This window comes from Phoenix dactylifera, chromosome 16 (assembly GCF_009389715.1).
Source record: "Phoenix dactylifera cultivar Barhee BC4 chromosome 16, palm_55x_up_171113_PBpolish2nd_filt_p, whole genome shotgun sequence".
NCBI classification, from domain to species: domain Eukaryota; kingdom Viridiplantae; phylum Streptophyta; class Magnoliopsida; order Arecales; family Arecaceae; genus Phoenix; species Phoenix dactylifera.
Genome location: NC_052407.1, coordinates 12,254,919 through 12,278,306, shown reverse-complemented (window position 1 = coordinate 12,278,306; position 23,388 = coordinate 12,254,919). Strand labels below are relative to the sequence as shown.

The following is a 23,388-nucleotide window of genomic DNA, read 5'->3' as shown; positions in this document are numbered from 1 at the left end:
AGTTCTCCGAGAAGCTTTGCTGCCCCAACCCCCACACCCCATTCGGCCATTCTTGTGGCGAGGCTCCCCCTACCTGGCTAACCCCCAGCTTGCACTCCCTCTCCCGCGGCTAATGCCCGTGCTGGCCTCCCCCTTCTTTCTTTTCTTCTTCTTCTTTTCTTTTCTTTCTTTCTTTCTTTTCTTTATTCCTCTCCTCCGACGAACTGCTGATGGGGGCGGGCTCGGGCTCGGGCTCGGGCAAACGAGCCTTGCGAGCTCAAGCCCGAGTCGGGCTGTGCCAAGCGAGCCCAAGCCCGAACACAATACAGGGCTCGGTATCGAGCCCGAGCCCGAGCCGAAAATTTTATGGAACGAGCCGAGCCAAGCCCGCGGAGGTTTGGGCTCGGCTCGGCTCGACTCGTTAACGGTCCTAATCAAACATGCTTGTTTTATTTTTAAATACTCCCACTTTTATAACCAAATACCATCTAAAAAAAAAATCTGAACTTTGAATTTCATAATTTTTTATCCAAAAAATAAAATCATTATTTTGAAATAAAGAACCTTTAAGCACAAATTCCTCTTTATTTTATCTTCGATTTGTATATAATATAATTCATAATATATAAAAAGTTGGAAAAATAATATTTTGTATTTGTACATTCATTATTTTTTTCAACATGCATTGCAGATACCCAATCTTTTTTGTTTATCATAAAGAACAAAAAGTTGAATAATAAATATGCAAATAAAATTGTCTTACGGACATATTATACCCATAAAATATAATTTTCTTTAGAAAAACTTTCAATCACCATAAATGATAATTATCCATCCAATTTACCGCCCACACTCATCCCCACGTGTCTATCCTAAATGATAATTATCCTTCTCCCACGCCCACCCCCACGTGTCTCATGCCGGGGTTCTTACAAAATTTAAACGGAACAGTAATCCAAATCATAATGTCATCGAGCGGCTTCGGCTCAAAATACCAAATTGAAAAAAAAAAAAACCCCGAACCGCAAGCACCGATGGACGGCATCGTCGACGAGCTGAGCAGTGCCTACGATGAGCTCGTTGCGGCGACTGCGGGCGTCCTGGAGGCGAGGTCCGCATCCGGGGAACAGAAGACGGCGGAGACCGACGCCACCCTGGTGGGCTTCAAGAAGCGGTGGGAGACCTTCCAGGCGGTGTGCGACCGCGCGGAGGAGATGGTGGAGCGGGCGCGCCACCGCATCGGGTCGGAGTTGCTCGTCGACGAGGCCACCGGCGCCACCTCCCAGGCGCCCGCCAGCGGGGTGCTCCCGATCAACGCCTCCCGCCTCGAGCAGACGAGCAAGGCCGTCCGCTGGCTCGTCCTCGAGATCCAGCGTGGCGCCGGGTCCGCCACCCCCTCCGCTGCCGCCCCGCCACCCGCCGCCGCTAGTCCTTCCTCCTCCTCTTTGGCACCCTCTGACGCTAGGTTTTCCGAAGGTCCGGCTCGCTAGGTGCGGGCGATTTTTTTTTTTTTAAATTTCATTTTTTGTGATCATTTTTCTTTTATGATGGCTGAAGAGTCTCGAAAGTTTTGTTTTGTTCGCAAAAGAAGACGTTTTTGTTGAAAGTTTAGTATTTACTACGGTTTAAGGGAATAATCCAGCAAATTGAGTCTCATTTGATTGATTACTGTAGCGTTGGCGGTTCTAGGGCTCCATTTCTTATTATATGGGTATTGATTTAATTCTATGACGTCAGATGCGGCATGTTCATGCTGTGTATGGATTGATTTGGGCAATTTAGTGTAGCTGAATAATTTAAAATTTTGGTAGGTTGTTGTGGAACTGAGAGGGAAGATCCCTTGTGGTGTGGGTTTGAAACCGTTGTCTAATGATAGTGACCATACTTAGCCTTAAAATTAGTAGTTGAAGGAATCTTGATAGGATATAGATCCATTCTGGGGCCCCATTTTTGATTTTGGTAATTGTTGCTGGAAACTGGACCCGGGGGCGACCGCTGGCTGAGGAGGAGGAGCTCCGGCGGGTGGTGCGTCGGCAGGCTGCATCCTCCGGGAGACCTGCAAGAAGCCGGTGGCCGGGGTTTCCGGCGCCGGCCCTCCGATGCTTAAGTTAGAGGGAGCTTTCGTGGAGAAGGAGGGAGTTTGTATGTAGAAGTCAAAGTCAGAAGTTCCAGTCCCCCCTTTAGAGGAAGAAGTTTTCCTTTTTATAAGAAGGGCGCCAGGGTTAGCTGCGATGTGATTGGGCGAATTAATGGGTTACCGTCATGATTGGGCGTGATCGTGTGAATTAATGAGTTGCCGTGGATGACTGGACGGGATTGAGTGAGTCAACGAGTTGTCGTGGATGGCCTGAGATTTTGGGCTGGCTGGAGGTCCGTGGTGATCGTGCGCATTTAATTGTTGACAGTCGTAGCAGGGTATGGTCCCTGGTTGATATGTCATGGCATGGCCGACAAGCAAAGCATGGTGCGGTGAGGCTGCTGCAGGGCATGGCCGCAGCATGTGGACGACAAGGTCGGCCTTCTGAGGTCGGCTCGGCTTTTTAAGGTCGGCCTTTTGAGCTCATGCCTTCTGAGCTCGGCCTTCTGAGCTCGGCAGCCTTCTGTGCTCGGCCTGCTGAGCTCGGCAACCTTCTGTGCTCGGCGGCCTTCTATGTTCGGCCTTCTGAGCTCGTCAACCTTCTCGGCAGCCTTCTGAGCTCATGCATGCTGAGGTCGTGCATGTCGAGATCATGTTTGCCGAGGTCATGCCTGTCATTGGATTCGGGTGCTCTGATTGTATTTTTGGGGTGGTCCATTTTTTCCTCCAATACTATCCCCCGACTTTCGAGTTCGAGCTGCTTTTTAGCTCGGGCGAAGGAAGTAGTCCAGTCGTCGATCGTCCTGTAATATAGCCAAATGTCTATGAAGATGTACGTGCCAAGTAGGGTGTACCTCTCGTGCAGTCGGAGCTAACGGCCTTAAGCCGAGCTGTTCAAGCCGAGCTAAGCGACTCTACTCCGAGGTCGACTTCAGCGGCCTTCTTTGGTTTGTGGTCGACTCAGCAGGGTGTCCCCACTCAGATCAAGGTGCATCGTCGTAGGAGGCGTCGAAATATCGTCGAATGTCGTCGAAGTGGCGTCGAATGTCGTCGAAGTGGCGTCGAATGTCGTCGAAGTGGTGTCGAAATGGCATTGAAATGGCGTCGAAATGTCGTCAAGCACTTAGATGAGCATAACGGAAGAGCTCGATCACTTAGATGAGCTTGAGAACGGAAGAGTTCAAGCACGGAAGAGCTCGAGCACTTAGATAAGCTCGAGAACAGAAAAGTCTAGCTTAGAGGTAAGCATCAGCTCGAGAACATAGACGAGGGAGGGCGATGTTGGAGATGGAGGTACCTTTTGGAGATATATTGACAGCTTCCGAGCTTCGAGGTCTCTCAAGACTTGGCTTAGTACCGGTTGGGAGTCGTTGGAGGCCGTTAGGCGGCATGCATTGAGCTCTGGGCCACGCCGCTACCCCTCGAGGTTGAGGAGCTATGATTATGCAGGATCCATGGCTACCCAAGAGCATTTTCTTTGGACAGGCTGGACCCGATCTCGTTGTTGCCTTGGTTGGCCAAGAGTTGCATTGTAGGCCGAGCTGACCTGGGCCATGAGAAGAATTAATTTCATAGTACTTTCTTGGGGTGGAATCTCCTGTGAATCTAGCCAGAGGAGCGCTCATCCTTTGGAAGGCATTACAAAAATAAGGCGTCAGCCGAGCTTCCATTATGTACTAAAATACTTTTTAAAGCCTTGCAATGATGAAGGAAATAGCTACGGCGTCGTCATAAAGAGGGCTCATCACCCTTTTGGTCTTCATCGGAAAAGGAAACGACTTTTGCAGTGCATGGGTGCTTTGAGGAAGCTCCTTCTTCTGAGCTCGATGCTTCAGGTGCCTCTACTCGCCCGCCCTCTGATGGTATTGATGATGCCCGCGAGAGGTCAGTTGTCGTTCCGCTCTTCACGCGGCACTGGGTTTTGTTCCTCAAGCTCTCTCCTGTAGGCATGATCACGGACAAAACAACTCAACCGATCTCGGCGGACAAGTGCCTCGATCTCATCACGGAGCTTGTAGCAATCCTCCATATCATGGCCGCGATCTCGGTGGAAGTAGTAGTACTTTTTCGAGTACTTCCGCGACTCTGTCGGTCGCATCCTCAATGGAGGTCGGAGGTAGCCCTGACCCTCAATCTCCATGAGGATCTCTGCTTGCATGGATGTGAGGGGAGTGTATATCTGAAACTTTTGGAGGGGAGACCTCGAGTGAGCTAGGCTCTTGGGCCAAGGAGGCTCTTTCTCATGCTAGGAAAATCTGCTGCTTGGTTGGGAGCGCTCCTCATGGCGCGTCTTCTGTATCTTGGCAGGTCGTTCGGCTGCCTCCCGCCGAGAGGCCATGGCTTCCTCAGCCTTGGCGTACTTGCGAGCTCGGGCCAACATTTTAACAAAGTCGGTGGGGAAGCTCTTCTCGATGGAGAAGAGAAATTTGTAGGACCAAGCTCCAATCTTCAATGCCGACATGGCGATTGACTGGTCGAGATCGCGAACCTCCCATGTAGCCGAGGTAAAGCGACTGATGTAGTCTTTTAAGGATTCTCCCTCCTTCTGCTTGATGGCGAAGAGGGAGTCTGAGGTCCGGTGCTGATGCCGGCTAGCGGTAAAATGGGTGGCGAGTTGCCTGCCCAGCTGTTCAAAGGAGAGAATCGAGCTGGGCTTTAGTCTGGAGAACCAAAGACGAGCTACCTTGCGGAGAGTCGCTGGGAAGGCTTTGTAGAGTAGAGCGTCTGTGGCTCCTTGGAGTGTCATAAGGACTTTGTAGCTCTCCAAATGATCCAGAGGATCGGATGAGCCATCATATGGCTCAATCTGTGACATCTTGAACCTTTGGGGGATTGACTCATCCATGATCCATCGAGGGAATGGAGATTCTGTTGTAAAGTCAAGGTCGGCGTCTCGCTTCGGGCCTCGGTCTCGAAGCATCTGTATCTGCCGCTCCAAGTCCTCGACTTTTCTGCCGAGCTCGGGTGGGGCTCCTGTTGTAGCTTGGCATGGGGCAGACCCCGCCTCAGATGGGTGCTCTCGTACTCGAGGCGTCAGGCTTCGGCGCGAGCTCTCAAAATAATGGATGCGCGACAAGCCCTTCCGGCTTGGGGGTCGAGCTCGGTGGAAGTTTCGGTGGTGGCGACGCTCTACAGAAAAATGACGTCGCGAGCGGCATCCTGAGGACTCATGCTCGTGAGGAGGGAGTAGAGGTTGGTCTTCTACTTGCTGTAGGCCTTGAACGGCCACAGTGAGTGCTTGGACTTGTTGGACAAGCAGGTTGAACTGCTCTGGTTGGACTTGAGGGACTGGATCCACCGGAGGCCTTGGTGGTGGGTTCTGGACTGAGTGTCCAGGACTTGGTGCGCGATGCTGGGAGGCATTAGAGGCTCTTTTACTCCTCAGCTTCATGGTCACGACTCAGGCCCTTCCTCTAGCGCCAACTGTTGCTGAAAACTGGACCCGGGGGCGACCGCTGGCTGGGGAGGAGGAGCTCCGGCGGGTCGTACGTCGGCGGGCTGCGTCCTCCGGGGGACCTGCAAGAAGTCGGTGGCTGGGGTTTCCGGCGCCGGCCCTCCGATGCTTATGTTAGAGGGGGCTTTCGTGAAGGAGGGAGTTTGTATGTAGAAGTCAAAGTCAGAAGTCCCAATCCCCCCTTCAGAGGAAGAAGTTTTTCTTTTTATAGGAGGGGCGCCAGGGTTACCTGCGATGTGACTGGGCGAATTAATGGGTTACCGTCATGATTGGGCGTGATCATGTGAATTAATGAGTTGCCGTGGATGACTGGACGGGATTGAGTGAGTCAACGAGTTGCCGTGGATGGTCTAAGATTTTGGGCTGGCAGGAGGTCCGTGGAGATCATTAGCATTTAATTGTTGACAGTCGTAGTAAGGTATGGTCCCTGGTTGATATGTCGTGGCGTGGCCGGCAAGCAAAGCATGGTGCGGTGAGGCTGCTGCAGGGCATAGCCGCAGCATGTGGACGACAAGGTCGGCCTTCTGAGGTCGGCTCAGCTTTTTAAGATCGGCCTTTTGAGCTCATGCCTTTTGAGCTCGGCCTTCTGAGGTCGGCAGTCTTCTGAGCTCGGCAGCCTTCTGTGCTCGGCCTTCTGAGCTCGGCGTTTTGAGCTCGGAGCCTTCTGTGCTCGGCCTACTGAACTCGGTACTGAGCTTGGCGGCCTTCTGTGCTCGGCCTTCGGAGCTTGGCGTTCTGAGCTCGACAGCCTTCTGAGCTCGGCAGCCTTCTGTGCTCGGCCTGCTGAGCTCGGCAGCCTTCTGTGTTCGGCCTTCTGAGCTCGGCAGCCTTCTGAGTTCATGTATGCTGAGGTCGTGTATGTCGAGATCATGTTTGCCGGGGTCATGCCTGTCATCGGATTCGGGTGCTCTAATTGTATTTGTGGGGTGGTCCATTTTTCCCCCCAACAGTATTGATGTAATTCTCTGAAGTATGATCATTTTATCAATTTTTTTTTTCTTGGGTTGGATAGATCCATCTAGGCAATTTGGGGCAGCTGAACAGTGTTAAATTTTGATAGGATGTGGTAGAATTATGGTATGCCATACCGTATAGTACCGGATATACCGTATCGGTACCAGTGGCATACCGACCTTCGGTATGCCAAAAAAATTTCGTACCATACTGTACCGATACTATGTTAGTGTGGCACCGGTACGGGGTTCGGTACTGGTACGACGAACCTTGGGTGGAATAGAGATGAAAGATCCCTAGTAGTTTGGGGTTGAAACCTTTGTTTGAATGGAAGTGGCCTACTTAGCCGTAAAATTAATAGTTGAAGGAATCTCAATATGCTATGCATATACCGGTACATAAGGATTGGATTAAATATTTCCAGAGAGTGATAGATGTCCTGTTTCTCTCAGTTTATATATATCACTATATAAGGATTAGATTAAATATTTCCCAGGAGTGATAGTGGCCTTGTTTTCTGATTTTAAAACTCACTTCTGGATAAAAGGTAAGAAAAAAAGTATCTAATCTCTTGAGGAAGCACACTTTAAAGAAGTAGGGTTCAATTTGCTCTTAGTCTGAGAAGGTTGGACTCTCCACTTCAGAATATTGTTTGGCCTCAAGTTGGTATGTTTGTTGCTATCCACCCAATATTACCATGTTACACCTAAACTGAAATAAAACTGCTAACAACTTGGGTGTTTGCTGCAAGAACTGACATGAAATAAGGGAGGTAGGAAACATGAGGTCTTTTTCTTGCATTCATAATCTTTCTGTAATTTTACTATATATCTCTTCCATGTTGTTAAAGAACCATCAAATAGTCTAGTGACATATACTGAATTAAATTGTTAAAGTCAATCCTGGAGAAGTGCATTGCAGAGAAACTCTTTTGTGTATGTTATCGTCTTGGCAAGGTTCATATATACATGGTGACTATAATATCAAGGGGGTAGCTTAACATCTAACACATTCAATATACATTGCGCAAGACATCTAGTACTCTAACTTCTTCCCTCAACATTTGATGGGTCATAGATCAAGAGTTTGTAAAGAAGATGGGAGTGTTGTGCTCTCATCCAAGGTTTTGCAAATAAATCAAGTGGCCGAATCTCTATAGGCAAATAGTGAAGAGAAAATATTGCGATAAGGTGGTGTTGATGATGACACGTAACGAGAAGCATTAACACCAATATGCTTGGTGAGGTCGTGGCTGCTAGGGTTGGTGACAATTTGATTAGCATTGTTATTATTACAGTGAAGTGGAGGTATCCTAGAAATGATGACACCCACATAATTAAAAGCCCAATGAAACCAAATAATCTTAAGAATGTTAGTAGCCATAGCCATAGTTCATAGCTCATCTTCACTAGATGAGCGAGTGATAGTAGATACCTTGTTTCTTGCAGATTCATGATATAAGGCAAATCCCAAGAAATATAGAGTAACCAGTGGTTTATTGTTGATGAAGTGGATCATTTGCCTAAGTAGCATAGAGAAGGCATGTAGCTGAAGATGGAAGGTATTGAAGAAATGCAAGGCTGGTAGAGTGGTACACTGGAAATAATTAACAAGTGAGATGAGCACAATGAACTAATAATGAGGCTGAGAAAAGTGGCTTAAAGCATCTGCAGTGTAAGGAATATCCGGTTTGAAAATAGTGAAATGGACAATACTACCACTAGGTGCTTAGCGAGCAGGATCAGTGAGAGGCCCACCACCCCAAGTTGTAAATTATGACAAAGCTCTATTGGAGTATCAATAATGGTCAATCAAGCTAGCTTTAGAAAGCAGGTCAATAATGTAGTTTTGCTGATATAACCTTTAGGGCTGTAGGCAACCTCAATCCTCCAAAAAAAAAAAAAATAGTGAAGTGGAACAAGATTATTCATGGAGAACAACTAAGGTAATGCTTAAAAAAACAATGTACACAAGTAGTCACTTTGAGTGAAACCAGAAAGAACAATGGACTGAACTACTCTATACTTTTGACCAACAACACCATTCAGCTAGTGAAGCCAGGACAAGAAAGAGCTTAGGATGTCTCTTGTGAGGCAAGAAAGTCATGAGACATGTATTCAGTACTAAAGTCAAGGAAAAGTTTTAATGGTTTAGAAAATTGTGTGAAACGTAGCAAAAAGTTTTTATATATTGTTTGTAATGAGGTGCAAGAGTGCACAAAGTAAACCTGTGTGAACTGAGAATAATCATCAATAAAAATGATAAAATACCTATTTCCATATTTAGGTATAGAAGGAGCATGATGCCACACAATTGGGTGAACTAAGTCTATGGGTGAAAAGACGATAGAATTACTAGAGAGGAAGAAAAATTTCACATGCTTGTCAAGAATACAACCTTTAGAGGAGGACATGTAAATTAGAAAAGAAGTCTAATAAATCATTATGATAAAATCCCTATTTCCATCTTTAGGTACAGAAGGAGGAGCATGACGCCGCACAATTGGGTGAACTAAGTCTATGGGTGAAAAGACAATAGAATTACTAGAGAGGAAGAGAAATTTCGCATGCTTCTCAAGAATACAACCTTTAAAGGATGACATATGTAAATTAGAAAAGAAGCCTAATACATCATTATGAACTAAAGTAGCAAGACAAGAATGGCAAAGATGACCAAGATGATGATGGTGACATCTTAGAATTGGAGGAAGAAACTCTTGTAGAATCTAAGCATGGAAAACTAGGTTTATACTAGGTTTATACAAGTGGTCCATCAAATGTACTCCATTATGGCATACAAAGATGTCTGTAGAAGCATGCGATCAGCCATAATTATATGAGGCTGCACAAAAGGAGGTGAGCATGGACAAGAAGAGAAGCATGCAGGATCACATGTAAGGAGGAAAAGTTCTGGATGGTTGATATTCCATGTTTTGATATGATGATTATAGCAACAGCCAAGTAACAAATCTAATCTGCTTTGGATGCAGGGGCACATCTAGGGGGTGGTGGGAGCCATGGTCCGCCAATGCCCGCGCCTCCGCCCCAAGCCCAGGCCTGCTATTCTCAGTCCCTCCCTCCCTTTCCAATCCATTTTCAGTGCCAACTTTCTATATCTGGCCTTTTCTTTTCCTTAAAAAAAACTTTATAGCTGGCTTATTCTTAAAATATTTCAATATCTGTCCCTTAACATACAACCAAATTCCTTGGACTTCTCTTAAGTTGGAAGATAAAATGATTTGTATTTACCATTATCTATAAATAAATATCCATTCAAAATAGAAGGAACTTCTATAACTGAAAAGATACATCTCCCTATTTACTCACTTTTCTAAAATTCAAAATGCCAGCTTATCTTTCTTCCCCATGAACATTTTAATTTTTTATTGTGCCATTATTCTTGACCTTCTCATTCCCTCCCTAAAGCTCTTGCCTAATTAGTGCCCATTTGAGATTTGCTGCTTGTGCTTACAAGTTCATGTAAGATGAGTGTTTTTCACTCTGAACATATATTTTTTTAATTAAAAACTAGATCATAGTCCATGTGCATCGGGATCCACCAATGCTGCTTTCATGATGAAATCAAATACTCTACAACAAGCATTTTCTGTGGATATTCAAGAAATGGAATAGAGTAGCATTCATAGAGTTTAGTTAAATTTAGATTGCAAAAACATATTCTATCAGCTATAAATTTCGATAAATTATAGAAGTGACTCAATGCAGCAAGATACTCCAAAATTAAGCAAAGAGCACTAAGCTTCTATAGGATGCAATGCTATCCTGTCTTATTTTGATTATATTAGATATTATTAATGAGAAGTGTTATATATGATTTACGTAGTTTTAAATTATGATCCAAATCTCAACTATATTATGGGTGACTGTTGTCTTAGACTTGAATTTTAAGCTCCATTCTAGAATGTTATCTACAGGTGGTGCCAAGTTTTATAAATATAGTGATAAAGCTAGCGACTCAGATTTGCTATGATATGTCTCTTTCATTGAAATGCTCACAACCTTATTTATCAGCATCATGTCATGTTAATCTTATGAATAATTTAAATTTAAATTACAATTTCATGTACATTCATTCTTTAAAAAACAGTAGATATAATCATATAAGTTTTGCACCCCCCCTCCCCCCTAAAAGGTAAATTCTATCTCAGCCCCTGTTTCCATGGGATTGATTTTTGAACCCTTCTTTACTCATTTTTATGCAGAGGTGCCCTTGTGGTTAGCCGAATGAAGCAAATATCTTCTCAACTTTGTTGAGTTTTCCGGCACAAGTGGAAGCATAGAAGGCCTGAAAAAAGTGAATAATTTAATAAAAGCAAACTTTGTTATATTCTATTTCTCTCCACTCTGACAATGTTTTCATTTTGCTTCTATAATATTTGACCGTCAAACTCTGTGTTCTAATATATCCTCCTAATACCTCAATCATAATTACAAACAGAGAGCTTTATCTAATCCATTTTAGATCGTTACTTTCGTTATTTATTCTTCATCATTTGTTCCGATGAAAACTGTATGCTGTCACTTTATATTAATGCATTTTAGTAAAAAACTTAACAATACTTAGAAATTTGATGAAAGCTGTTTATCTAAAAAATTATTCCTTGTTGAAAGTTCATACCAACTTTGCAGTTTTACTCATGTTCCTTCTAACCTCCCTCTTATATATTTATTCAAATAAAAGTTATTTTTTTTGTGAAAACCTAAAACAGGTAAATCAAGCATATATCTAAATAGGCCATTAAAAGGAAAAAATTGTTTTATTGTGATCATGCATTATCTTGTTGTCCTGTTCAACTAGGATTGCTGCCATGCGCAACCAAGAAAATAAACAATGCCAATGACAAAATCTAGGTCACTAGCAGTGGCTCCAAGAGCAGGTCCCTATCACAAAATCCTTTAGGTATGATGGAAGCAAAGTTGTTCTGACCTTTTCTGTCTGGAACCAACTTTACAGCATTGTTTAACTTTGCGAAATTGTCATGAAGTTTCTTGAAATTTTCCTGCTTGTGAAAAAAGTACTAATTAAAGCTAATTGGTTTCATTGTGTTTAAATGACTAAATAGAACTCTTGGACGAGTCTCTTTTATGCGAATTAAAGCATTACTATTTCCAGCTGAAACAGTCAAATTTATTATTTCAATTCTAGATGAAACATGATTTGTTACTTGCACAGTCATGTGTGATTTCGCTACAATTTATTTATTTCCCATCTTAATCATTTTGGCCAAAACAAAATATTTTAGACGAAATGTTAACCATGTTCAATCTCATAGTTCTTCATTTCCTTTTATCTATCACTCATTGAACTCCCTAGCATCTCTTTTGTATGCATTTCTATCTTTTGCTAGACACCTTCCTACTGATGTATTTGTTTCTCTCAACTGATGGGAATGTATCATGAAACAATTTGATTTATGCAATACTGCCAATACTTGTCTTTCTTTCATGAATTAAACTCTTCAATCCTGTTATTAGGTGAAGTCATGCAATACTTCAGCAGCATATCTCCTTGTTATGAAGTTCACTTCCTGTTTGTTGGAAGTGTCCTCATTGGTCAACTCTTCTTTCCATTAGTAGATCTAGGACAATAATGATTTCATAGCATTCCTTTTCTATGAATGAACATGTTTGTTAATGGAGAAGCATAACTTAATAGCTTTTGGTGGTCTATTTTCTGGGTTTCATTTCCTTATGTATTTGTAGTGGAGTGGCTTCTTAACTATTCTAGTTTTTGCAGGTTTATCGACCTCCAATTTGTTGCCACATCATTCTAATTTAGCATTCAACCATGCTGTCATCTTATTTTATTACCACCTCCACAAATTATAAACACAATGAGGCTGTTCCTGAGTATCCGGAGCTAGTTCTTTGTGAGAAGTGTGAAGATATAAGGACTTAAAAAAATATATGTGCATCTCAAGAGTTCGTCCGGTCTATGCATTGTGGGGTTGATATTATAAGAACTTTTTCCTTTTAGCTTTATAGAGTATGGTTTAGATCAACAAGAAAGTATTGAGCAGCATATGAAGATGGGGACCAGACCTGGGAGCAGGAGCAACTAGTAAGAGGTTTAACTTCCTTGCTACCACCTAATGGGATTGGCCTTGAAGTCTTTAATCATCGATGCCTATTTAGAAGCCATAAGCACAGTTCAATATTCCTTATTGCATGCAGAAGCTATACTTCACCATTTTCTTAGTTTTTTTGTCAAACCTGCATGTCAAACTGCCTTGAGCTCAAAGAAAAGGAAGTACCAATCCAAAATGTTATAGCTCTAGAGGAAAATTCTAGTTTCTTAAAACTGGCTATAGTATGTGGGCAGTCAAGGGATCACATAGTGCATATGCAATATACATGCTGCATATGCAGGTGCATATGTGTTTACTATTTTTAACTAATTAAAAATAAACATGATATTTTTTTTAAAAAAAATAATAGTGATAGTAATTTTTTATGGATAGATTACGAAAAAATGAACAACTACTACTAAAAATCAGTGCTTATTACTTAGTATCTAATACCCCATAGCAAAATTATAGTATAATAAACATTTTAGCCCAATTAATACTCATATTTGGTTCATTTGAAAACATATATCAAACCTAACCATCAGCTTGAACTCGCTTCACCTAAATGGACCTAGATAAGAGTGGGCTATATATGTAGCTCCAAAATACTAAGTGGACTCACATTTGCAGCCATATGATTAAGTAGGTCGATATGTGGTTGCGAAATGCTAAGTTGATTGCTTTTTTGGTCTATATGTAGTATGATCGCATATGTTACCGCATATAAGCAATGTGGTGCATCAAGGGACCACATATGCATGTGTTGTAGCATGCGCCACATCATGGTATGTCGTACCGTACTGGATGGTACCGGGCGTACCGTATTGGACAGTACCGAGCATACCATACTGGTTCGGTACCGGTATTGGTGGCATACTGACACTCGGTACGCCAAAAAAATCGTATACCGTACCGACACTATGCTAGTGTGTTATCGATACGGAGTTTGGTACTGAGACGGTGAATCTTACGCCACATTTTAAAATATTCAAGGAGTCATAAATTAACAGCTTTTGGTTGACTGGCAAATCTTTTCTTTGAATTAATTAAAATGATTGTTCATAGATTGACTGATATAGCTTTAAATTGGAATTTCCTATTCTGTTTTTAAATTGCACTAGTTAAGGTTTTAGATACCAATATCAAACCTATACCTTTTTCCCATCAAAATGGTATGATACTAGCATGGTCTCTACGTACCCAGACTAAGAGAATCAAAAACAAGAAAATGAATAGCAACTGGTACTGAGCAGCATGGTTGGTATGATATTTTCGATACTGATTTGTATAGGTTGATACAGACTGATACAGTCAGTACATACTGGTCCAACTGGTTTTGGCATTCCGAGGATGGTAAAGGTGCTGGTTTTTCATTAGAATAGTATACTATAGACAAGGATCGCCGAACCGGTACCGGTAGGCGTATCGGTCGGCCACCGGACCGGTTTGGTACCGGTTCGGGCTATCCCATAAAACAAATAGAATTTTTCACCATCAACTATGCATCTTACAATAGCTAGAATCCTATCCAAAATAGGTACAATTTCTTGCAGTTCGACATGTTGTCTGCCTTTTCTTTTACCCTAAAAACATGTTTGCCAAGCAAAGGATTTTTTGCAAAATAATCCTAACTATACAATAAAACTTCTATATTTGCTATATTGTTCTACATGTAAGCCTCGTGGCTGAGTCTAAAGTTTTTCCAGCTTGTCAGATGGTCAATCCTACCTAAGATCTAGCTTATCTCAATTTTTCTTGGAAGTAAAGTAATGAAGGTTAATTATCTAATTTCCTAATCTTTAGCTTAGTGCGACAACTCGACCTACCATCCTTGTGGCTTACACATGAACTTTCATCTACTATCCCATTGCATAATCTTAAAGGCCTAGCTACATACAAATGATTAAAATGTTACTATATTCTTCCATTCTAATGCTTCAAGCATTGTCTCAAATGTGTCATTAGGTAACCCTTATAAGTTATAGCCATCATTTTATCTATTATTGGTAAAAATTTCCCATCACCATTTACTAAGAAGATGCCTGATAACTACTTAGGTTCTTAAAAAGGGTACGTATAACTTCTTAGATAACACACAATCTGTCAAAAACTAGGGGTGAAAGTGATCTGGATAATATCTTTCCAGATCCATTTTTATATGTGAATCTATCCGGATATGGATACAAATTTGAACCTCTAACTCCATCAAAGAAAAATGGACACAGATATAGATAGACAACTATCCGATACATATCCAAATATCTAGTTTTGTTTGTGATCCTTTTTAATCTTATATAGCACTCATGAACTTTTAAAGGAAACAAGTGACATTCTTGGCTTAATTTCAATTCCATTAAGTGGTATCTTTGATTTGGTGGCTATAAAGTTTAACTATCCAACTTATATCCATATTTATTTCCATACTATCAATATCCAAATTGTATTCTTGGCTATTTAAAACAAATATAGATATGATTTTTTCAATCTTACTGATATCTGTGTCTGCATCCGTATTTGCCAAATTAAAAATGATATGGATATCGATATTACTGATATCCAATCAGTATTTGGTTAGTTTTCTGCCCTATCAAAAACCAACAATGTGAATCTCTTCTACTTCAAAAAATCCATGTTGCTTAACATCCAAAAGAATTCTCTGCCAATGAGGATTTTTGGTCACCACACCCATCTAAATGCTTGCAACAGGAATGGTTTTCCTTTTTTCAAGATGAATAATGCTATGTGTTGCGCCTTGTTATTGGAGTGACACGGTGAATTAATGATGAGAATTGAAATGAGCCCTTGTATTTAATTGGAGCTATATCCTGGGCTGAATTACATGTGGCTTCAAATATTGGTTGATAGACTCTAGAACTAAAGGAGGCTAGCATGCTAGTCAATGGTAAGAATGTTATGGCTTGTTGATTATGAGATCAGAATATAATCATTTTACATTTTGAGGGTCAATTGAATAAAATCTGATAATAAAGAGGCTCTAACAGCAAAATGGAAACAAAAAGTTAAAGAATAGGAAATTATAAGATAAATTATGGAGAAAATAGATGTGATCTGAGAATCTAGATGATGAGTTATGCAATCCATGTGATTGCAGCAATGAAAATTATAAAAAGAAAGGGAGTTGAGACAAATTGGTGTTTGCTTTCTAGACTGCTTGATTGATTCAGATACAATACATTATGCTAATTTGGGTGAAAAAATGAATTTGAGGATCGTGTACAGCTGGCACATTCTCAATTTTAAGAGAAGGTGAGAATATGAACCATGACAACATAGAGGAAACTGTTCCATGCAGAACTCTTTTTTCTTCCTTTCTTTTTTTTTTTTTGATGCAATGTTCCAATGCAGAACTCTGCAGAAAATCAGAACTATTAGAATGATATCAATCTTGATTGTAAATGAAGAGAAAAGAGTAGATGGTTTTACAGCTAGTAGCTGTTGGCCATTACCTTGGCTGGTAGCTTGAAAGAGAAGGGAAAAAGGAAGAGGAAAGTCAAAAAGAGAAGGGAGTGTAGTATCCTTAAGAAAGGATTCATTAATAATTAATATACTCAACTCAACTAAGCCTTTAATCCGAAATTAGTTGGTGTCAGCTATTCATTAATATCGGTGATTTCGCTGGCCGTTCGGCCGGCGTGGTCATCGTGGTCACCCCCACGATGACCCAGCTGAAGTCGGCACCCCTTGCCGACTTCAGTCTGTTGGGCCCTAGAACGGGCCCAATTCAAGTCTTCACAATTTAATATAAAGAAATATAATTTAGTATCCATATAGTTCAAATAGGCAGACACAAAAATCACTATAAAACACCATCCTAATAACTTTGGGACTTTCCTAATCAACCTAATAACATCTTATAGCAAGTTAGAACCAGAGCCACCAAGGAACAAAAAATATATATGAAGAGTAAAACATGAAACATCTGTGTTTATGCTTTCTAGTATGCAAATTATCACATAGACTATAGAATTATAGTGTACGTATATCCCTACTCTTAAATGATTTGTATTTGATTTACATATTTACTGTCAAATATTTGGTTTTCAATTGAAGTGAAAGATAAAGAGTTCACTTAGTTGGACTGTGAGGTGTAATGTTAATCTTAGGTCTCAAGGTGCACCCTTGTGAAAACTATGATTAAAATGGAATTCTCAATTTAATTTTGGGGATATAATTTCATCAAGAAACATGATATATTGGATATCAAAATGTTATGAAATTCAATGTCCTCAGGGAGAACAGTTCCTGCACTGTAAGATTAACATCATTTGTCTACTGCTTTTAGTTTTAGTGAAATCAAGACCTCCTTCAAGTATTTCATATCAGAAAAAGGAGACTTAACAAAAGTCGACATACAATATGCATGATCGATCCTCTAATATAATTAAGATAAGCCATTGCCTGTCATTTTTAGAAGGTATGCACTTCCATTTTATCGAGTTACAGGGTTTCCTTTTCATTACATAGTGAGGTCAAAATAACTAATATCATCACTTCCTTTTCTGTACCACTTGTTATTCATAGCTAAGTGAGCACAGCAGAAATTTTCTAGACCATGAGAAGCCAAGAATAGCTTCATATGCCTATAATTATTGTGCACAGGCCACCACAAACTGATATAGTCTCTAGCACCTCCACCAGACCAAATACTGACAGATAGTTCGCATAAATACTTCTTTAGAGATTCTAATAACATCATTTGAAGATTGCTTGAGCTGTTTTTGCTTTTGTTTCAGTGGTGAAGCCTTGGCTTACCTGATGCTTTAACAGGTCCATGCCATTACCTGTACTTATGTGGAGAGGACTTTCCACCAATATGTCCGTGACCTGGTCGTGCAAACTGATGAGTGGCGGAAGCATGATGTGATGACATTGCATATTAATGGACATGCAATGAAAGTGGGGCATGCAACTGCATGAAGGTATGCCGCCTCTCACCTCCGAGGCTTGAAGAATTGCTGTGCTGTCAAGCAAGTGGAATGGGCATCTTCCTTGCCCCATCTCCAACTCTGTTGATTGGAACAAGTGAGTCTTTGTATTTCTATTTTGGGTTTCTCTTTGTTATTGATTCCAAAGTTTTTATTTAATTCAGTTTATTGTGGTATTTCCAAATATGGTAATTGGTAAGAAATGATCTTAGGTTCGTCATGAATGTTGGATGGACGTTATGAAATTTAAATGTGTACTTGTTTGTGGGATTTGGCCTTTGCTTCTGGCTTGATATAATTGGGATAAGGCTTGTCAATATCTATCTATTTGGTTTTACATAGAAGATTTAAATTAAAACATTACAATGCTAGATTCTATGGGCATTGCAACACACTTTGAAAGTTCCCTTCTGAAAGTTGTAAAACCTGGTGTAGTTAAGACCAAAATGGAACAGGTAGAATCACTGTGGTCATTTCCAGTTTGTTCCATCTCTGAACAAGGAGGCAATTGGAGTGTTCTTGCGGATCTAAAAGCTTCCATCATGAACTCCTTATTAAGGTGATGTTTCCGAATACTGTGCTAAATTTTCATAAATTTCTTTATTTAAGTTTTATTTATTATTTCAAAAAAAAAAAGGTTCGATCATCTGTTATGTTGGAGGATTCAGTGATTCAGATGGTTTGTTAAGATAGCGGGGAATGACATCCTTGTAAGGCTGCCCACAATCCAATTCATTCAAGGCTTGCTTTCTGAGAAAGGTTTCTGGAGTGGAAGATTGAAAGGATCCATCCATAAGCGCCTGTTCCAAGATGTGGTCAGCTGATAGTTTGTAGATTGTGATTTTTCTTTGTAACAATACATAATCCCAAGGTCATTATTGCAAGTTCTGAAGTTCCCCATTTTTCTTACATGGACTTTTTATTTCCTTTGAGCAGATCAGCTGAAACAGATCCTTAACAGGTCATTTCATGTCGGTATCACGCATTTCCAGTTCTTTATGACAGGTATGGGCAGACTTCTCTTCTATGCTTGTCCAAACAGAAATCAAAGTTTTTTGAGCTTTTCTCCTGAACAGATTTAGAAATATATTGATTCCGACAATTTGGTAAACCATTGCTTTATCTGATGTCTACAAATATAAATATATGATTCCTTAAATACTTTGTTTTTCCAGATCAAAATGTTTTATGTTAAAAACTGGAATTTCTAGGTCTAGCATCACATTGCACTACAAATTTAGCGCACATGCATGGGGTGTACTAAACATATTACACCCTGCCCCACACAAAACAGATCCTTCTAGACTTCTGGAATAGATTCACCAAATAACAATTTACGAACATCAGAACCTCCACTAGAGTTGTACAAGGCCAGTCTGGTGTAGGGGTGCAGATGGTGGGTGTGATTCACCTCCTGTCTGATCCCGATTCAGTCCAAATGGCTGTGTAAAATGCAAATCTACACCCTAACTACTCGGCGTGTTAGATCGAAGTTTTGCAAGCTTGAAGGACCTTTCTTTCACTTCTTTTGACAGGTCTAATCAGGTGCGCTCTTGTCCATCTCTGTTAGGTATGCATGACCATATCCAAACCCCATTGGAATTCAAGTTCTTGGTTGGGACCTCTGTTTAGGTAGTTTGCATTTTGAGTGCCAACTGCTCAATTGGTTTAGGCAAACAGGGGCTTTTATCTCAGTTGGTTGAGATTATGGGTTGGGTGGCTCTAAATCTAGAGAGCTCACCGACAGCCTTTGTCGAGGAAGTGTAATATATATGCAACGCTGGAAGAATAGATGTGATAAAACAAATGTCGGACCAGAATTGATGGTTTTATGCTTATTACTGGTTCTTCCTCGTGAGTTGACACCAATCATTTAGATGGATGGGGGTAAACTGATGAGTTCAGTGCATTGGCTTAGGCGCAATTGTACATGGTATATGCACCAAAGCTACTGAGGGAACCAGCAAAGGTCTGGACTTGTCTGCATGCATGTCTTTTGCCATGAGGGTCTGACCATATCATTAGCAATTCAGATGGTGCATTATTTTGAAAAGTTGATGAAAGCTTGATTCAATTTCTGCTGTTAAAAGAACTATGAACCTGTTTATATGCTGCATATGCGCTCTCCAACTTTCCTCCTCTCTCTTGTATGGACTTTTCTTTCTTTTTTGAAGAGGACATGCTTGTTGAGCCATCAGCTGAAACAGATCCTTAACAGGTCACTTCATGTCACCATTTACTCATCTCCAATTCTTTGTGACAGGTAAAGGAGGACTACTCTCACATCTCAGTGCTCAAGAACATATTTAGATCCTTCCAAACTTGGATTTTCTCATCATTCCTGAAAAAATTTTACCAAAGAAAGATTTATGAAGGGTATCAGATGCTCGAATACTCAAGTTCTAGATTGATCATCTAAGAATTTGCACTATTTCAGGCCAGTGTGGAATAGGGGTATGTATGATCGCCTACAGTCTGATCCAGATTCAGTCTTTTAAGTGGTTTTATTTCTGAAACATAAGTTTACATCCTAACTACTAAGCGTGTTAGATCAAAGTTCTGCAAGCTTGAACCACATTTCTTCACAGCTTTAAGGGGTGTCCGTTTGTGCTAGACTGCTAGGTGTACTTCCAATGTAGACCCATTAATCGGCAGTTTGCCTTCGAGTGCCGACCACCCAATTGGTTGAGATGACGGGTGGCTTCCAATCTACATAGCCCACTAGTAATTTTAGTCGAGGAAGCTTGATATATATATATATATATATATATATATATATATATATATATATATATATATATATATATATATAAGTTGGATGTAATCAAACAAATGTGGAACCTGAATTCATGTTTTTGCGCTTATTACCAGTTTTTTGGGTTGAGATCAAATATTCAGATAGATGAGGGTAAAGGAACGAGGAAGGAGATCAAAGTGGCACAGGTGCAATTATGCATGGTGTATGCACCAAAGCTGCTCAAAATTTGCCGACCAAGCATTACGCCTGGCAATTTATTTTGTCCTTCTGGTATTCGACCCCATGAGGTTCTAAGAGGGCAGGCTTTATCTTGCGCAGCAGATTCGGAGCAGATATGGATAATTTGATTTTTTTTTTTCAAATCTGATCCGGATATATATCTTTTCAGAAATCTCTCTCTTTTGGAAAAAATAATTTCCATGCAAAAAAAAGTAGTTTTATTTGATTAAATCCATCCAACTTGTCCCACCTTCATGTAAGCGTGGGGTGTGCATGCTGCCATTCTAACAAAGCTTGAGAGTTATCTAGCCATTGGTGACCTTACTTAGCTCTTGCATTCTTAGAACTCGCAAGGGTTTCTATTCATAAAATTTGGGGATAAGTCAATCTAAATCTTTTCACTCACTAAAAAATGTATAAATTTCTCAATGTACGTCAAATGAAGGAAAAAGATGTTTTATTTTGTAGAGTGAGAGCTAATATGATGTGAAGGTTCAGCAAACCAAAAAAAAAAAAAGAAAGAAAAATCTCTCCTGCATCAAGATTCTGGTCCTGTAGTTAAAAGTCCAAGCTTTGTCAAGTCATGCCAAATGGAAACCAACCCCAATCAACTCATTTACTAAGGCCGCCTTATTGAGATGCATTTGGATCCACTCACCTCCTCATTCATATTCAGAGACCTTAGATGGCTGCCTCTCTGGAGATATCTATGCGAGGATGACACACCCAAATCATGAAATGGTCCATATTTTTTTTCTTCATTGCATGTCATTCTTATATTATGGGCATTGCATGTGCTTCTCATCTTTTTCTTGTCCTCAAGTTCATGGTACACTTAGGAAGTTTGTCAGTATAGCATTTTTTTGGTGCAATGGCATATAATTTTTTTTTCAAAGAAAAGAAAGGAGAATATATATATATATATATATATATATATAAGAAAGACAGAGGTCGCACTGTGCTTTTATTTATTTATTTATGTATATATATATATATATATGTATATATAATTTTCCATGACAAGAAAATTGAGAACCATTACACTAAACAAAAACTCAGAAGGAAAACCAAAAAAGAGCACACAATTCCTCCCTCTTCATTCTTAGCCTCTCTACTCACCTGCTGCTAAACCTGAAGGCTTGTCTGCGGGCAAATCAGCCACCGGCTTCACACTCTCCCCACTCTTCGGGCTTCCCTTAGCTAGCTTCCCATGCGATCTAACAAGCATCCGCTCCACCGCCGCGAGCTCCTCGTCGATCCCCGCCACCCCCTCGCCGCCCTTACCGATCCTTTCACGCAAGCCATGAATCATCTCGATGCCCGCCGCCACCTCCGCCGCCGCCGCTGCCATTTTAGAAGCAATTCTAGCATTCTCCTCTTGAGCTTCCTTCAGTTTCCTCTTCATCGATCGATACCCATCCAACGACTTCAGCAGCTGCTCCGACAGCACCTTGTTTCGCTCCTGCAGCGGCGAGTCGCCGGGGATGCCGATGCTGTTCCTCCTTGCCTTGTGTTCGGCTACGCAGGCCTTCACCTTCTCTGTTAACGTCTCATTCTGTGCCTTGAGGTCGTCGAGGAGCTCCTCCGTATCAATGAGCTCTTGCACCTTCCGAGCGAGCTCGGCGGCCATGATGGCCTTCTCCTTCCCCAAGCTCGCGAACATGCTCTCGAGGTTCTTGCGGGCCGTCATGCTCGAGTTAAGCTCCTTCCGGAGCTTACAGTTCTCCTCGGCGATCCGGTCCTGAGGCTTCTTCTCCTTGGGTGGAAAGCCACGCCTGAGGTCGGTGTTGCACCGCCGGAGCTCAGCCTCTCTCTTCCTGGGGACTTGATATCTGTCGAGCCGAGATTTTATGTCGTCGAAGATGGCCATCATCCCGGTGACACGTTGCGGCTTCCGGACGTCGTCTTCTTTAGATGCATGGGTGTGATCGTGGATCAAGTTCAATAATAGCTTCGCATCTGCCCTTGCAGCTGAAATAAGAGAGAGAGAGAGAGAGACATGCATGGTGTGTTCTTCTAAAAAAGCAAAAGAGAAATATGAGAAATAGAAGAATAAAAAGCGATATACTTCGAGAAAACCCATCAAATATATTTTTTAACGTGCATGAAAGAGAGAAGATGGCGTACATCACTTACCTTCCAAAGTAGAATCGTTTGAAAGTTCTCCAAGGGGCAAAGGAAGTGATTCAGAGGATGACTTCATGGCGAGCTTACTCATATTTTCTAGAGGCCTTGTTGATTATACCAACAAATTCTATAGATATGTATGAGAGAGACAAGAATATCCAAAATACATAGTAGTATGGTTTTGAGCAGGAAAAGATTTTATAAATTGCTTGGAAGAAGAGAAGGAGAACGTTTTATTCAACGGATGTTCCTTCCAGTTGGATTGAGAGATACAGGAGGAAGGGAGGCTTCGCTCTCCTCTTTCTTCCTCCCTTGTCTCGTCTCAATATTTTCTTGTTTTGTATCTCTTCCTTCTCTTTGTAGAAGCTTTTTGGGTATTTGGCTGCGAGTAGCTTGCGATGGATATGTTGGTGGTTGTGGTTGCCGGTCCGAAATCTCGGGGTGTCTCCTGGACTTTTTCTGAGGCTTTGAATTTAGTAAAAGCTGCCCGTGCCTTCTGGGGTCCAGATTTCTTCCACATGAGCATGTTGACTTCGGCGTTTTTCTAAAGGGAAAGTCATGTGATCCATGTCCTTGTTAAGTTATTTCGAGGCAACAAAATTATAGTTTTGGTTCATTTTTTATCGAGGTCTCTTTCTATCTCTATCTCTATATCTATCTCTATGTAGATAGATAGATAGATACACACAAAAGCATATACATAGGTGATACACGTGAGAGGATATTTATTTCTCTTAACTCCAAAATAGGTGATAGGATATTTAAATTTGAAGATAATTCTTACCA

At 41.2% G+C, this 23,388-nt stretch overlaps 2 protein-coding genes across 18 annotated transcripts; one reads left to right on the top strand and one right to left on the bottom strand.

Annotated features, from left to right (window-relative positions):
* Positions 1 to 621: 621 nt before the first annotated feature.
* LOC103703676 (mediator of RNA polymerase II transcription subunit 32-like) lies at positions 622 to 20,073 on the top strand. Of its 16 annotated transcripts, none has more exons than XM_026803238.2 (6): positions 622 to 1,455; positions 10,687 to 10,778; positions 17,307 to 17,595; positions 17,954 to 18,313; positions 18,435 to 18,503; positions 19,762 to 20,073. In XM_026803238.2, the coding sequence occupies exons 1-2, from the start codon at positions 897 to 899 to the stop codon at positions 10,710 to 10,712; spliced, it is 585 nt and encodes a 194-aa protein (XP_026659039.2). In that variant the 5' UTR covers positions 622 to 896; the 3' UTR covers positions 10,713 to 10,778; positions 17,307 to 17,595; positions 17,954 to 18,313; positions 18,435 to 18,503; positions 19,762 to 20,073. The 16 variants fall into 16 exon arrangements, with proteins under 16 accessions (XP_026659039.2, XP_026659038.2, XP_026659036.2 ...); XM_026803237.2 differs by adding an exon at positions 12,222 to 12,545 and having other exon boundaries at positions 17,341 to 18,313; XM_026803235.2 differs by adding an exon at positions 12,222 to 12,552 and having other exon boundaries at positions 17,341 to 18,313.
* A 1,332-nt stretch (positions 20,074 to 21,405) lies between these two features.
* LOC103703677 lies at positions 21,406 to 23,034 on the bottom strand. 2 transcript variants are annotated; one of them, XM_008786608.3, is made up of 2 exons: positions 22,612 to 23,034; positions 21,406 to 22,491 (listed from the first exon to the last, which is right to left on the bottom strand). In XM_008786608.3, exons 1-2 carry the CDS (start codon positions 22,691 to 22,693, stop codon positions 21,587 to 21,589), a joined length of 987 nt encoding a protein of 328 aa, XP_008784830.2. In that variant the 5' UTR covers positions 22,694 to 23,034; the 3' UTR covers positions 21,406 to 21,586. The 2 variants fall into 2 exon arrangements, with proteins under 2 accessions (XP_008784830.2, XP_008784829.2); XM_008786607.3 differs by having other exon boundaries at positions 21,406 to 22,446; positions 22,612 to 23,023.
* Positions 23,035 to 23,388: the final 354 nt, after the last annotated feature.